A 16785-nucleotide genomic window follows, 5' to 3' on the forward strand; every position below is an offset into this window, starting at 1 on the left:
GCCAGGTGATGAAATAATTGTACAACCAGCCTCTGTGGTACAACCAGCCCCCGTGACACGAGTTTACCTGTATAACAAACCTGCACATGTTTTCTAAAATGTAAATATCTTTAAAAGTTTTAAGGTTGAGAGGGTAAGAGAAGGAAGAGAGAGGAGTATGACATGTGGCTCAGACCAAGAAAACTGCTATAGCAGGAAACTGGTAAGGGGACAGTGAGGATGAAGGCAGAAAAACCAAAAGGACAGTCCTTATCATGTTTACAATTTTGTGTAGGGCTAGCCTGACTCTAAAAGTAATAGCAATATATTTGCCAATATAATAGCTATATATTTAGTTCACTGATATAAAGCATAATGCTTATTTTCGACTGAAGAGTCCACTTAATGTGTTTTTGAAACCAGTATAACAGCAATATATAAATTTCCCCCAATAGGAATCTCCTTGTGGTTAAGCTATGGAAATGAAATTGGGCATTTTATGATTTTCCCTCCTCCTCTTCACTTGCATAATGGGCTACTTATATAACTACACACCGCTTACACCTCACACTATGGCACTAAGCTAATTATAAAAGCCTGTTTAAATCTAGCCACCTGTCTTTTGTTTTGCTGCCTACCTGGGCCTTTTCCAAACAGGCAGAAAAATCTCCTATCAGTCTGTTATCACAACCAGAATGCAAGAGATTAGTGACCAGGGAGAGAAGCAGAATCAGTTTACATCCATTCAGGCAAGAGAATAGCATTACTTCACAAGCAAGAAATCTGGGGCCCCCTGAACTTAATTTAGGAAACCTGTAGTTAATCATCATGTTAAAGTTGGTTTTACATGCGAGACAGTTTTTGTTTCCTCTGTTACTTTTACAATTTGAGTGTCCTTTGTGATTACCAAAATTATTTGCTGAAAGGCATATATGAACATTTAAAATATTAAATCCACAATAAAGTAGGTCTTACAGTTTAGGTATATTTGAATTAAAATACACTCAGTGTTTAAAAAGCTTAAAAAAAATTGCTTGTATTTATCCAGAGCACAATTTAGCAATCTAATTCTGCTAATTATGACAATTAATACACTTAATTTCTTTCTTAATTGAGGAATAAAAAGGTTTTTAACTGTAACCCGACAACCCAAATAAAGAATCATATAAATCTCACCACTGGCACACACTCACCTCTCTCCCAAAAGGTCAATTGTTTCTTGAAGGAAAGAGAACTAAGCCTGAAGCTACAAATTTGGCAAGGAAACCGGGTCAAAGAACAGCTGTGCAAAGTCAGGGCGAACTAGGCAGGTGATCAGGTCAGTATGCAGAGGTTCTGATGACACTCAGTTGAACCTGGCTTCTTTTTCATGATTGAATACTTAATGAAAACAAATCTAATTAACACCATAACCCAAAAACAGGCACAAGTGGTCTTTTTAAAGTGTGGTTAACTTTCACTTAACATTATACTAGAGAAACAATATTAGCTGAACCATTTCAGCTGTTTCATGTGATTTACAAGTCATCCCTGTGAGTTACTAAAATGAGTCTACAGACACCTGTTCTCTTTTACAGAGTGATTTTCTCTGTGTGTGTGTGTGCGCGCGTGGATATGTGTATGTGTTGGGGGACAGTAGAGTTATTGAAATGAATAGTCCAGCCATGGAGATGATGCTTACAGGATGAAAATGCAGTGTGGGTCTACATATATATACTGACATAGAAGAAAAGTTATAATGGCATTTTTTTGTACAACAAATATTTAGATTTATTACATATTTATTTCCAAGGTACCTTTGTTATTATGAAAACAGAACTAATACTTGGCCAAAAAACAAAAACAAAAAACCCAAATAACAAAAAAACACCACTTCACAATGTCAGGTTTTCCACTTCCATGATAAAGGGAAAAAATATCTATTGCAGACATGGAATCAGTCTCCCTTGGGTAAGTCTAGGGAGGAAAAAAAGGAAACATATGGGATGAATTTGAAAAAGTTTAAAAAGATGCTTTTGACTGCACCAAGACTACTCTAGTAAATTAAGTATATACTAGGATCTATGAGGCTCTGTTGCTTACATCGTGTGTATTTTTGGCATTTTTAAAATCTTCATCTTTCTCCTCTTAAAAATACAGATAAAAATTTACCAGGTTTTGGCCGGGTGCAGTGGCTCAAGCCTGTAATCCCAGCACTTTGGGAGGCCGAGACGGGCGGATCACGAGGTCAGGAGATCGAGACCATCCTGGCTAACACGGTGAAACCCCGTCTCTACTAAAAATACAAAAAACTAGCCGGGCGAGGTGGTGGATGCCTGTAGTCCCAGCTACTCGGGAGACTGAGGCGGGAGACTGAGGCAGGAGAATGGCCTAAACCCGGGAGGCGGAGCTTGCAGTGAGCTGAGATCTGGCCACTGCACTCCACCCTGGGCGACAGAGCGAGACTCCGTCTCAAAAAAAAAAAATTTACCAGGTTTTAATGACAACAAATTAAAATATTGCTTTACTCAGTTTCCTATCTGCCTTTAGCATCAAATGTAGAGCCTTACAGAAATATTATCTTAAAAGTTAAATGTGCTGCAGTCTTCAAAAGAGATAATACATAAGTATTACTATTATTTTTCATTAAGCAATTGAACTAAAAGTTTAGGGCCTTTTTAAACCAATGTTTTATAACCTAAAAAAATTATTTCAGTTTCTTTTGATAATCACTGTATTAACAGCAGCTATGTAATTAGAAGGTCATAGTACTTAAAACATCAAAAACCATGGAATGTCTTTAATTTCATCAGATATTTACTGATTAAGTCATTATTAACTTATCTTTTACAAACAACCTTAAAACGAGATAATAAAACACACCATGCAGTAACATAACATGTTTAGCTGAAGAAAAGTTATCCTTATGGTTCTTTTCTAGTAACTCAAGATGACTAGTCTCCTCATGAAACATAGCAAAAAAAAAAAAAGTTACAAAATACTACAGCTATTTTCCCCATGATCAAACTTCAACTTTAAATAAAAAATATTGCTAAACATCTTATAAAAATTCAGATTGCAGTCTTTTAAACGACCTCTACAGGAGTAACAATATTCATATATATAATTTAAAATTGTCAAAGCTGGTCCATTGCAAAAACAAAACAAAACAATACAAAACTTGACAGTACAGATCAAGTATACCTAATCCAAAAGTCTGAAATTGCTCAAAAATCTGAAACTTGAGCGCCAACGTGATGGATTAGGGATGTGCAACCGTAATAATTTCCTAAGTTTCTTTCTAAACTAAAAAGTGGAAGTTGATTATAGAAAGGAACTTACAGCATTTACAATAAGCTTTTTTTTGGTAGCCATGTTTAGTAATCATTTTGCAGGTTTTAAAAAACTGTCAGTATCAAAAATGGCCTAAAAGTACAATAACAGAATGGAAGGGGAAATTTAAATCTTTGCTTTCAGTAACCCTCTAAGTATTTTTGGATCTATAGGATTTATTTAAAGTAAATTTAGTAAAGAATATTTACTATCCCTTATGAAAATATCAATTTGATAAAAATAATATTTTTTCTCAATTTCAATTAAACATTTACTGTGTATTTAGTATATTACACATCAGGCACTGTGCTGGTGTGTAAAATTTCTAAAAAATTTTCTGCTCTAAATTTCCTCAATAAAAGCAGCTAAAGTGTTAAGTCAAAACCTTTCCAAGTAAGTAATTTATCTTTTAAATGTTAGGTATGGACACACACACACAGTTTCTTCTGGTTAAACTACTTTCACACGAATAGTTTTTATCATCCTTGAAACAAAAAGGCCAACACCATTTGCATTATGGGAATATTGCTCATTTAATTAATCCAAACCACCTGTCTAAGTATCAGTCGCAATCTGTACTTCAACGTTAAACAGATCCAGCTGAAATACAACCTTCCTAATTCTGATCAGTTTGAGAACTATTTTTTCCACAGTTAAAGGGGTTACTATAAACCCAAAAACTGGCATTGTTTTCCTTTGATTAGGTTACAGTAGCTTAAGTCTCTAAACACTAGAATTCCTCACACAGCTGTTAACTGTGGACCAGGGGACTGGCTCACATCTGCTTCTCACTTATTTCATTAATGGTTCACTTTCAGGTCCTAAAAGGATTGTATCCCCTCCCCAAAAATACTGTGGAACCCATCTATGTCTGCCTTCTACATAGCTGACATGTTCTGGTTTGTCTCTCTCTATACAATGTAAATCTCAGTGAACTCACATCTGTCACAGATCGACCCAATTCGTGGGCAATCTTTTCCCATCGACCTGGAGTCCCTCCTGGGAACTTAACCATACTTCTTGTCAGTTGGCTGAGGTCCTCTTCTGTCCATTCAGGTGCCTGCAAAACATTAAAGAAAATAAAAAAAGATAATTGGGGGAATAAAAAAGATAATTGGGAGATAATTGCTGTGAAGCAAATTATTGGCAATATGCTTTCTGTAAAAAACAATACTAAGTTGTATCTAATAGTTTCAATAAAGATTTGAGCTGCATATTTAACACCGGAATGCAAAGCTCTAGAAGCCTATTTCATTTTCCTATGTATACTAAGAAAGTATAAATATTGCAAAACCTGGTTTTGTAGACATTTTTTTAAAAAGACTATTTGGTTTTGAATTAAAGTGAGAAACCATTCTCAAAGCTTATGAAATGCATCCTTGCTATAAAATGCAGTGCTGCTCAGAAATGCCTCACGTAAAGTTACTATTAAAGGTCTCTCTTTTTTTTGTTTTAAATACACACTTTAAAAAAAGCAAAAAAAAAAAAAACCCAACAACAAAACACAAGTATAAATGAAATGTGAACAAGTAAATATACTGGTCTGAAATCAGAACTGCGACAAGACACTTTTTGATCATTCTATGTAATGATGTTCAATTTTAAAATAATATTTTTTCAAGAAGTTTAGCTTGTCAAATGTCACTACATTTTTTTTTAAACTTCGGAACAGAAATAATATTAGAAACTCTTGTGGCCAAGACTCAAACCATCAAGTCCATGTAAAGCGGTATTTCATTTCATTTTGACCATTTCATTTTGGTCAACTTTTAGCTTTGACCAAACGATTAAACTAAATTTAAAAATACCTTAGAGATTATAAACATGCATATACAAAAATTCTTACAGCAAACATATTCTCTGCATTTTACTCAGCACTACCAGTGGTCAAATCCCAAAGTGAGCACAGTGAAATAAATCTTTATCAAATGACAAAAAACGACGTTACAATGATTTCACATTACATTTTAGCACTTAACTATTCCCCACTAGAGGCAATAAAGCACTCTGGTATTAAACAATACTCCAGTATCCAGCAGAGAGATTGAGGAAGCCTACCTTATTTTCCTTTAATTAAAATGAAAGAATGAAAGAAAAAGAAAGAGAGAAAGAAGGAAACCTTTGAGGCAAATACCTTTTCTAATCACCATTTCCGATAATGAACAGGCATACATCAGGCAGTTTGCATTACAGAACCATCAGCACAGAACAACAGTCAGAGGTGAGTGACCCCAGGGACTATCTCCACAGCTACAGCAAAGCTTCTCCCTGACACTAATCCTCCCTGTCATTCTCCCACTGTGCTCTAACCACACTGACATCCGCCTGCCTCACTGCAAGCTTAACGGGGCCCTTCCTGACTTTTTACTGTCTCCCCCAATCAATGGTTCAAGCGTGCTCTTTTCACCATGTCCAAATGGCAGCTTCACTCATAATCAAAGTGCATTGCCCCTGTTAAAGGGCTTTCCGAAAGGCTCTCCCATTTGCATTCATTTGCAAAGCAAACTACTTTTATTCACTTTGTTCTGCTATCAAGAATGTTCCCTGAAGCAGATAAATTGGCATAAATACAACCTGCCACTTAAGAGTCAGTAAATAATAGCCAATAGTAGGGAGGATTTTATCAATCATTCTATTTTGTATCCACTAAGAGCTGAAAGCCTCAAACATATTCATCAGTACAGCGTCTACAATACATGCATAAATTCACTTATATAAAAAGGTAGCCCACATTGGGTCTGGTCGGAATTTCTTTGATATTTAATGAATATCAGAAATCTAATTATTCATATCAGATGACTTAAAAATTTACACAGAGGGTTTTTTCTTTCTTTCTCCTTGTCTTTATTTAAGGAAAAAAGTATTATTCTTATTCAGCTACTATTTAGAGAAATATAATTGGATTTTAAAGGAAATCATAGCTTTATTGCTAAAAAGCTTTAATAAGTAGACCAATCGGTTTCAGAAATGGAAAAGACTTAAGTTTAGGCAGAATTTAAATAAGCTTACAGTAAAAGATCATGTCATGAAGAGCGTGAAGTTGATCACTGCATAAAGATATATACTGATCAAATCATACAGTATGTACAAAATCACACTAAATCAAATTATCTAATTTATATGTTATTTTAACATTTTTGGAGCAAAAAATTGTCTACAATGTCTAAAATATAAATCATTGTTTCATATAGTAAACTAAGTCTTTAAAATAATTTCTGTTTTTAACAGATCGGCTTCCCAAATACTCTCAGCATATATAAACATTGGCATTAAAAACAAATCTGATTTTAATTAGATTAATGAGTGTAAAAATATAGTACTTTTCTGAAAAATAAAAATTTTATATAAAGTATTTGGATTGAATTCCTGAAAAATCACCTACTGCTATGACAGTCTTAAGTTTCATAGTTCTTTTATGGCCATAATTTTTATTATTAATATTTTTAAAGAGGCTTGATAGTGACTAGGGCCATAATCTGAAATCTGAGAGAACCCTTTTAGCAATGCATTATTCTCCCTCCTACAGCTGTAAGGCACTTCGGTGAATGTGTAATTCCTTGGCAATAGTTAGTTGTGTCTTTAGAAGCAACAGAGCCTCCTGTGATCCAGCTACTACAGCAGCCATGAGGGTGGCCATGGTGTGAATATATTCTCCCTGTTCTAATCTGGAGCCAACTGTAGCTGTGAAAGTCAAATGAATGCATAAGCATACTGCTTTGCCACTTAAAACCATGTGTGTCCAATACTACCGAAACACTGGGCCAAATATTCATCTCTACAGTAAAGTAATGGAAGACACCACATGGTGTGGAGACAGCTGTTGTGACTACATAAGCATTCCAATTTTGCATCAGAAAAGCCCATTCTGGGAATAAATCTCCATACTGAATACAAAATAAAAAGTTTTCAAATTATTCAATATTTTAATGTAATGACCTCAAAATATAGCAACCAAAGTAAGAACTGACATGAAAACTTAAATTATATTCCCAAATAATGTCCCTTTGGGATGGATTTTTGCCATGAAACCCACTATGTTCAAACATTTGGTGTCTGAAAATCCTCTATATTCTTGGGGGTAGGGCTGTATTTTTTTTTTTTTTTTTTTGAGACAGAGTCTTGCTCTGTCGCCCAGGCTGGAGTGCAGTGGCCAGATCTCAGCTCACTGCAAGCTCCGCCTCCCGGGTTTACGCCATTCTCCTGCCTCAGCCTCCCGAGTAGCTGGGACTACAGGCGCCCGCCACCTCGCCCACCTATTTTTTTTTTTTTTTTTGTATTTTTTAGTAGAGACGGGGTTTCACCGTGTTAGCCAGGATGGTCTCGATCTCCTGACCTCGTGATCCGCCCGTCTCGGCCTCCCAAAGTGCTGGGATTACAGGCTTGAGCCACCGCGCCCGGCCGGGCTGTATTTTTAATCTACATGTACTTTTCCTCTCACAGCTTTGGACTATAAAATGTTAATTAGAAAGCATCATGTAATTTATTTGGCACTAAAAATTATGGCGAAATTAAAAAATTTTTATGTACTTATTTATTATATTTTTATACTTTAATGACAAAAGGCTCCAATTCTATCTAATAAATAGATAACAAAACTCTCTAATGGGGCTGGGCGCAGTGGCTCAAGCCTGTAATCCCAGCACTTTGGGAGGCCGAGACGGGCAGATCACAAGGTCAGGAGTTCGAGACCATCCTGGCTAACATGGTGAAACCCCATCTCTACTAAAAAATACAAAAAGCTAGCCAGGCGAGGTGGCGGGCGCCTGTAGTCCCAGCTACTCGGGAGGCTGAGGCAGGAGAATGGCGTGAACCCGGGAGGCGGAGCTTGCAGTGAGCTGAGATCCGGCCACAGCACTCCAGCCTGGGCGGCAGAGCGAGACTCCGTCTCAAAAAAAAAAAAAAAAAAAATTCTCAGAAATTTTATCCAAGAAAATAATATTCTTACATAGCACCACCCAGTGAATATATAACACATTATTAGATATACATATAACACAATATTAGATATACATAACACATTATTAGATATACATATACATGTTAGATGTATATATATAATATGTATTAGATGGGATGGGATGAGATTGGATGTCTAATAATCTAATTATCTCTTACCCTCTTAAATTCTATAAACAAACTTTTAGTGCATTTAATTTAGTGCATAGTTTTCAGCTATACAATTTTCCTTTCCAATTTAAAAATCGAGGCATGCTCTTGACAAATATATATAAATACACGGTATAAAAACAACAACAAAATTAAAAACTAAATGACCTCAAAGGTCTTTTTACTCTTAGGAAGATAAATTCTTTTTTGAGGCCTATCTTCCTGACTTGCAGTTGGCTGCCTTCTTGCTCAGTCTTCACATGGCTGTGTGTGTGTGTGTGTGTGGTGTGTGTGTGTGTGTGTCAGGGTGGGGGGAATGGGGGAGTCTGTTGTCTCTCTTCCTCTTCTTTTAAGAATACCAATACTATCGATTTAGGGGCCCACCCTTCCAACTTCATTAACCTTAATTATCTCCTTACAGGCCCTATCTTTAAATACAGTCACATTGGGAGTTAGGGCTTCAACATGTGAATTTGGGGGCACACATTTCCATTCAGAACAGGCAGGACACAAAAAAACAAAAACTAAAACACAAGTCCACAATTTGGCCCAACTGATTTTTCAAAATTCACTGAATTTATACAATACATAGATAAAAGGGCAAGAATTGGCTTTTGTGCCTCTATGACACTGGCTCTGAATTAACATCGCTGAAATATACCAATTGGCAAACCTTTATGCCCTTAATCAATATTGGGGATCCCCCCAAATTTAGACAAGGGTCCCCCTATAATCTTAGGGGAGTTATTGAACGTAATATAAAGGACAAGTATGCATGCCTCACCCTAACCCAGGAATTCTGTCTTGCCTTAATTCCCCATGGTCATCACACTCATTGTTCTAAAATATCCCATAGTGGTCATGGACTCTCTGACCCAATGAGTAATGAATTAATTTTAAGTCTTTGGAACTAACAAATTACCTTTTTAAAATGGACCCATGGACCTACTGCTTCCCCATTAAAACAGTTAATATAGCCAGATGTAAATTAAAACAGGGCCTTTAATGATTAAAACCCACTATACAAGACCTATTTAGAAAAGGGGTGACCATCCCCACTGCCTGTCCATTTAACAGCCCAATTTGACCAGTTTTTACACTTGGGAGGAATGTATGGTGCCTCCTGGTGGATTACTTCAACCTCAATGCTGTGGACTTCACTAAGGACCCATACCCAATATAACTGAAATTACTGACTTCATCTAACTAGCAAATGGTAAATATTTTGCTAGTATAGATTTGGTGAATATGTTTTGTTCAGTGCCTATTTCAAAACTCTTGACTGCAGTTTGCCTCCAAAGGGACCCAATACAGTTTTACCCAGCTACCACAGGGTACTGCAAAGAGCCACACTGTAACATACAATCTCCAAGGGCAAGATTGAAACTGCACCCTACTTTTCCCAGGAATGCCCGTTTGACATCACACTGATGACCTCCTCCGCTGAGGAGATTCCTTTGATACACTCACTTGGGACATACAAATGGAAGGAGTTCATGGGGTGACCCACTGCCTCACATACAGCGCAAGGCCTTGGTTGTATTTCTGAAAATCATTGGGTAAACTGAAAGCAACTCCATCCATGACACTGTCAAGAAACAGCTACTGACTCTCATAGCACCCACAGTTTCTTTTAGGCTCTTTTGGGTTCTGGAGGAAATAATACTTCTCACTACAAATTGTATTAAGCCCATATATGTTGTCACTTGTGAAATGACTCACCTTGAATGGGGCCCCTTTTAACCAAAGGTTCTAGAATCTGTCCAAATTGCAAAACAATTGACACTCCTGCGTGTCTCCCACAGACTCCTTAACTGTAGAGGATTTAACAGTCTTCTATCAGTGTGAGAGTTGTCTGCAAGTAATAACATGGTAAAACCACAAATACTTGGATTTTGCCAAAATTAAACTTTTGGTCTTTTAAAGAAACTATTTTTAAAAATGAAAAGGAAGACCACAAACTAGCAGCAAATATTCTTAACACATATCAGAAGAAAGATCTGTATCCCAATCTGTCTATCCATTCTCCTATTAATGGATATTTGGGTTGCTGCTAGTTTTCATTCATAAGGCTACCTTCCGAATGAATAGAGCTGCTATGGATATTGTGTCCAACTCTCTTAGTGGTCATGTTTTAATTTCTCACATATAAATACAGAGGGGTGGAATTGCTAGGATCATAGGGAAAGCGTATATCTAACTTCGTAAGAAACTACAGGAGTATTTTTCTAAAGAGGTGCTATTTTACCGTCTACCCAGCAATGCATGAGTGTTCTTGTTGTTCCACATCCTTACCAACACTTGACATGGTCAGTTGTTTTAATTTTGACTACTCTGGTGGGACTGAAATATATCTTACTATGGTAATAATTTGCATTTCCCAGATGACAAATGTTTTTTTTTTTTTTTTTTGAGATGGAGTCTCGCCCTGTGCAGGCTGGAGTGCAATGGTGCAATCTTGGCTCACTGCAACCTCCACCTCCCGAGTTCAAATGTTTCTCCTGCCTCAGCCTCCCAAGTAGCTGGGATTACAGGTGCCTGCCATCATGCCCAGCTAATTTTTGTATTTTTAATAGACACGGGGTTTCAACATGTTGGCCAGGCTGGTCTTGAACTCCTGACTTCGTGATCCACCCGCCTCAGCCTCCCAAACTGCTGGGATTGCAGGCATAAGCCACTGAGCCCAGTCAGACAAATCATCTTGAATATCTTCACATGTGCTTATTGGCCAAGTGAATGCTTTCTTGAAGTATGTGTTCATGTCTTTTGACCATTTGTTAGTTGGTTGTCTTCTTATTAGTTTTAAGGGTTTTTTATATTTTGTAGATACTAGATCTTTGTCAGATATAAGTATTACCAAATATTTTCTTCTGGTCTACAATCTATATATATATATTTTTAATAGCTCTTTTCCTTTTTAGAGACAGAGCCTTGCTGTGTTGCCCAGGCTGGAGCACAGTGGCATAATATGGCTCACTGCAGCCTCAAAATCCTAGGCTGAAGTGATCCTCCCGCCTCAGCCTCCCAAAGTGCTGGTATTACAGACATAAGCCACCACTCCTGGACCCTATATTTTCATTTAAAATTCTTTAACTTTTACTTTGAAATAGCTTTAGGTTTATAGAAAGTTGTAGAAAATAGTACAGAGTTCCTATATACTCTTTATTCAGCAAACTATGGTGTTAACTATATAGCCATTGTGATAACAAGTCAGCCCCCAAGGTGTTCCTCAGTGATTCCCACTTCCTAGTATTAATGCCCTTGTGTAGTCTCCTTCCACAGTGGCGAGGGTTGACCTGTAACAAACCAATAGGATACTGTGGAAGGGACAGGGGGATAGGGTGTGTTTTCCAAGGATAAGTGATAAAATACATAGATATATATATATATGGCTTCTGCCTTTCTCTTTCTTGGGTTACTTGTCTCTAAGGGAAGCCAACTGCCAAACAGCGAGGACACTCAAGCAGCCCAATAGATAGGGAGTAATAGGAAAAGACAGTGTCTCCCTCAAGGTCAAAGGGAAAACATTCTTATTGTCCAGTATAGTGAAGATACTGCCTCCTCAGAGGAATGCGTAGCCATGCTTATTGCCTGTTGTAAAAAATTTGAGTTACCGAAATTCAGGATTCCTCATCTGTAATACACCGCAGTGGTTGTTTAGGAGTCAGTTAGCCTTCTTTACTCCGTGGGAACTGAGCTCAGAGAACAAGCAGAAAAATGCTGATACTCTAGCTACTGCTGCTGCTGTGAGTAATAAACTGCCCTTTGTCTCTGACCCAGGAGTCTCATGTCTTCTGCGAGCATTCATGAAACTGTAGCAGGCTACCTTATTTGCTCACAAGTAAGGTAAAATCTTAAACCCTTCACCGTTTTTGACATTTTTGGTGATGAGGATGGGATTCTCAAAGAGACTCTTCCTCTTTCTGAATGAGGGCCTTGTAGAGATTTGCAGAAGTTCCTGGGCACCTACAGTGAAAATGTTAATTAAGTTATATTGTCGGTTGGGCAGTAAAAGTTATTCCTTTTACTGCCTATTAATAAGGAAGAATTGTGGAAGTGGCTGCATGCTGAATACCAGGAAATAGGTTCAAACACAGCTGCTATTAAGGCATCCTTATTGTTCCTAAATCTCTTCCAGGTTGGGGGATTTTCTTGGCATCCTGTTTGGTCAGCCTCAGGTCTGTACCACTGTAACAAGTACTAAGTACTAAGTAACAGTACTAAGATTCATTTTGTGTAGCCATAAAGTCTACTCCCTTTCAGAAAACAATTAAAGATACACACTCATAATGAGCATGAAGAGAGAAATTCATGAGCACAAACCAGGCCAATCATTAGAACAATGGCTGGTTCACTTGGGAGATAAGGGGGCAGGGTGTGTAACGCTTCTTAAGAATGGGATCAAGTGGGCTGTCTTACAGTTCAACTTCTCTGTAGTCTATTATGCCAACCTTAAATCCAGCTGGAAATGACAGGAAAATGTCTCAAAGTAGGTCCTGGGTGCTTTCATCCTTTCAGGGAGATCTCCCAGAGAAAGACATACTCTTGTATTATAGGAAACCAAGGATGACGACTTGAAGAGTATTCAGGCTTATTGCCCTGGATTGGATTTATTAGTAGAATGCTAAATCCAGTGAAAGTGGAACAAAAGCAAATGGAAAATGAGAAACTAACTCAAAGAAATGTACGTAAATCTATGCGGTCAGCCCTGCTACTCTGGAAAATTCCCCTAGCCCTTACGTTGACATTTAGGAGGATTTAAGATATTTTATTTTAGCAATGGGAAAGCAGATGCTCTGGATTAAGGTAGACTCACCAAAGGTCACACTGCTAGCTTGAGTCAGGCAGAAGGGCAAACTCCATGACCTCAGCTAGAAAGGACTGTGGCTAGGGCACGGTGTCAAAGAGCTCTCAAGATTGAAATAGATGGTGTCAGTCATGAGGACCTTCTTGCCATCTCATATAAATCCTGAGTAGCCAAAAACATTAAGCCACAAGCCACAGTACTGTGCCGCTCAGAACGAAAAACAATGTTAAGCTTTGTTTAATGGCATGAAGCCACTATAGCTCCCTGACTATTTGAACTGATACATGCCACCACTCTACCATGGTAGTGGAAGTCATTCAGGTAAGCCTGAACTCTCAGCCTGGGCTTATTCTTGATGATCAAACTGCAACAGATGTCCTCCTTGTGGGCCAAGGTGGAATCTGCACAATCGTTAATGCATCCTGTTACACCTGAGGTTTGGGGAGCTGGCACAAACATACTGATATTCTGGTAACTGCTACTGCTATCAGTAATAAACTGTCCTCTATCTCTGACCCAGGAGTCTCACGTTTTCTACCAGCAGTATCCATGAAACTGTGGAAGGCTAATGTAGTTTACAAATAGCATGAAACAAACTCTTCACAGTTGTTGGCAATATACACCTTTTCATTTCCTTAATGGTGTCTTTTGAAGGGCAGAAGCTTTTCATTTTCATAAAGTCCAATGTATCTACCTCTCTATTTTTTTTTATGGTTAGTGATTAGAGTGTCCTAAGAAATCTTTGCCTATCTCAAGGGCGAGGCAGAGGTCAAGTTTCTTTTTTTTTTTTTTTTTTTTTTTTGAGATGGAGTTTCCCTCTGTTGCACAGGCTGGAGTGCAGTGGTGTGAACTTGGCTCACTGCAACCTCTGCCTCCCAGGTTCAAGTGATTCTCCTGCCTCAGCCTCCCGAGTAGCTGGGATTACAGGCGCCCGCCACCACGTCCGGCTATTTTTTGTATTTTTAGTAGAGATGGGGTTTCACCATGTTGGCCAGGCTGGTCTTGAACTCCTGACCTCAAGTGATCTGCCTGCATCAGCCTCCCAAAGTGCTGGGATTATAGGCATGAGCCACCACACCCAGCCTTCAAGTTTCATTTTCTGTTATATGGATATCCACTTATTCCAATACCATTTGTTGAAAAGACTATTCTAGATGGACGCCTGTAATCCTGGCACTTTGTGGGGCTGAGGCGGGAGGATCACCTGAGGTCAGGAGTTTGAAACCAGCCTGGCCAACATGGTGAAACCCAGTCTCTACTAAAAACACAAAAATTAGGCAGACCTGTGCCTGTAATCCCAGTTACTCAGGTGGCTGAGGCAGGAGAATCGCTGGAACCCATGAAGAGGAGGTTGTAGTGAGCTGAGATCGCGCCACTGCGCTCCAGCCTGGGTGACAGAGCGAGACTTCTAGAAAGAAAGAAATCACCATCCTTTTTCCTTCTGAATTGTCGACACCACTGTCAAAAATCAATTGACAAGCTGGGTGCAGTGGCTCATGCCTGTGATCCCAGCACTTTGGAAGGCCACGGCGAGACTCACTTGAGCACAGGAGTTCAAGACCAGCCTGGGCAGCATAGGGAGACTCTGTCTCTGAAAAAAAAAAAAAAAAACCAATAGACTGTGTGTGTGTACATCTGAGGACCTTCTTTCAGGACCTACATTTCTTACCTGTAAGAAAAACATGGTGATATGCTAAAATTTGTTTAAGATGCTCATCACAGCATTTTTTATAATAAAGTTATTTTATATTACACATGTTTACATTTATTTAAATCTTTGTCCTTAAATATAATACAGAAAACTCTGACCACCTGCGAAAGTCCTATCATGATTTGCAGTCTTTGTATTTTTTCCCCTCATTTTTTATTTTTAGCTACACGTTTCTAGTGCTCTATAAAAGTTACGTTCTGTCTTGCTCTTCCTGAAACAATAACACTGTCATCGCCTTTAAGGTTAGGAAACCAGCAAAAAAAAGATGTAATGATTTTTTTAAGACCTTCTAGGAAGTTCATACAAGAGCCAAATTAAAATTCAAAGCTCTTAATGAAAAAAAATGTATTCTGGAAAAAAGAAATGAGTATTTAAGAATAAAGAAATGAGTAAGACCCAACTTTTGCTATACTGTTCAAAAAGATTCAAAATGATTTGTTTTGAAAATGAGCACTGGTGGTCGGGCGCGGTGGCTCATGCCTGTAAATCCCAGCACTTAGGGAGGCCAAGGTGGGCGGATCACGAGGTCAAGAGATTTAAGAATAAAGAAATGAGTAAGACCCAACTTTTGCTATACTGTTCAAAAAGATTCAAAATGATTTGTTTTGAAAATGAGCACTAGTGGCTGGGTGCGGTGGCTCATGGCTGTAAATCCCAGCACTTAGGGAGGCCAAGGCGGGCGGATCACGAGGTCAAGAGATTGAGACCATCCTGGCCAACATGGTGAAACCCCGTCTCTACTAAAAAAAAATACAAAAATTAGCCGGGTGTGGTGGTACGCACCTGTAGTCCCAGCTACTCGGGAGCCTGAAGCAGGAGAATTGCTTGAATCTGGGAGGTGGAGGTTGCAGTGAGCCGAGATCACGCCACTGTACTCCAGCCTGCCAATAGAGCGAAACTCCGCCTCAAAAAAAAAAAAAAGAAAAAAAAGAAAATGAGCACTGGTAAATCCATGCTAGAAAATCTTTGTGCAGTCATTATTTACTTCTTTTCTGCTGTTTTTTAAAAACTGAAATGTAGAAAAAAGTCTTACATAAGATTATATTACAATTTACTGTCTGAAACCTTGTTTTTAGAAAAATGCAGAAGAGTAAACTGAAGGAAACCAAAGTCAGATGCATCACTATTATACTAGTTGGGATAAAGCAAAATCATATTTAAGGCCTAATATGACACTAATAGAAAGACTTTAGAACATGACACTAGCTTTAAGACCTGATGAAAAGCAATAGAAGTTTGGTTTAAAAAAAGGTTTGGGCCGGGCACGGTGGCTCATGCCTGTAATACCAGCACTTTGGAAGGCCAAGGCAGGCAGAACACGAGGTCAAGAGATTGAGACCATCCTGGCTAACATGGTGAAACCCCGTCTCTACTAAAAATACAAAAATTAGCTGGGCGTGGTGGTGTGCATCTGTAGTCCCAGCTACTTGGGAGGCTGAGGTAGGAGAATCACTTGAACCTGGGAGGCAGAGGTTGCAGTGAGCCGAGATCACGCCACTGCACTCCATCCTGGGTGACAAGAGGGAAACTCCGTCTCAAAAAAAAAGTTTTGGAGGACATGCATTAGTCTACTAGCTTGTTGGTCATACTTTAAAATTTAAGTTTTAAAACGTATTGCTTTACCACCAATAAAATTTAAATTATAGAAGCTTAGAATCACAGAACATGTGAGGTGGCCTTTAAAAGTTATTTAATCTCTTAATTTGGGGTATGGTCACATTTTGTGCATTTGATATTGATTTAAAAATTTTTTTTATTGAGATCTAATTAGCATACCATAGGCTAGGCATGGTGACTCACACCTGTAATCGCAGCACTTTGGGAGGCTGGGGGGGTGGTAGGTCACCTGAGGTCAGGAGTTCAAGACCAG

General features: G+C 38.4%; 1 protein-coding gene across 1 annotated transcript in view; it reads right to left on the minus strand.

Moving 5' to 3' along the window:
* The window catches only part of DNAJC1 (DnaJ heat shock protein family (Hsp40) member C1), a 250305-nt gene that overhangs the window by 43153 nt on the left and 190367 nt on the right, over positions 1 to 16785 (minus strand). The window contains 1 exon segment of the mRNA XM_033209707.1: positions 4232 to 4351. Within this exon segment, the coding sequence (XP_033065598.1) occupies positions 4232 to 4351 (120 nt within the window).

Source organism: Trachypithecus francoisi, unplaced genomic scaffold (assembly GCF_009764315.1).
Source record: "Trachypithecus francoisi isolate TF-2019V2 unplaced genomic scaffold, Tfra_2.0 Lachesis_group9, whole genome shotgun sequence".
NCBI lineage: Eukaryota > Metazoa > Chordata > Mammalia > Primates > Cercopithecidae > Trachypithecus > Trachypithecus francoisi.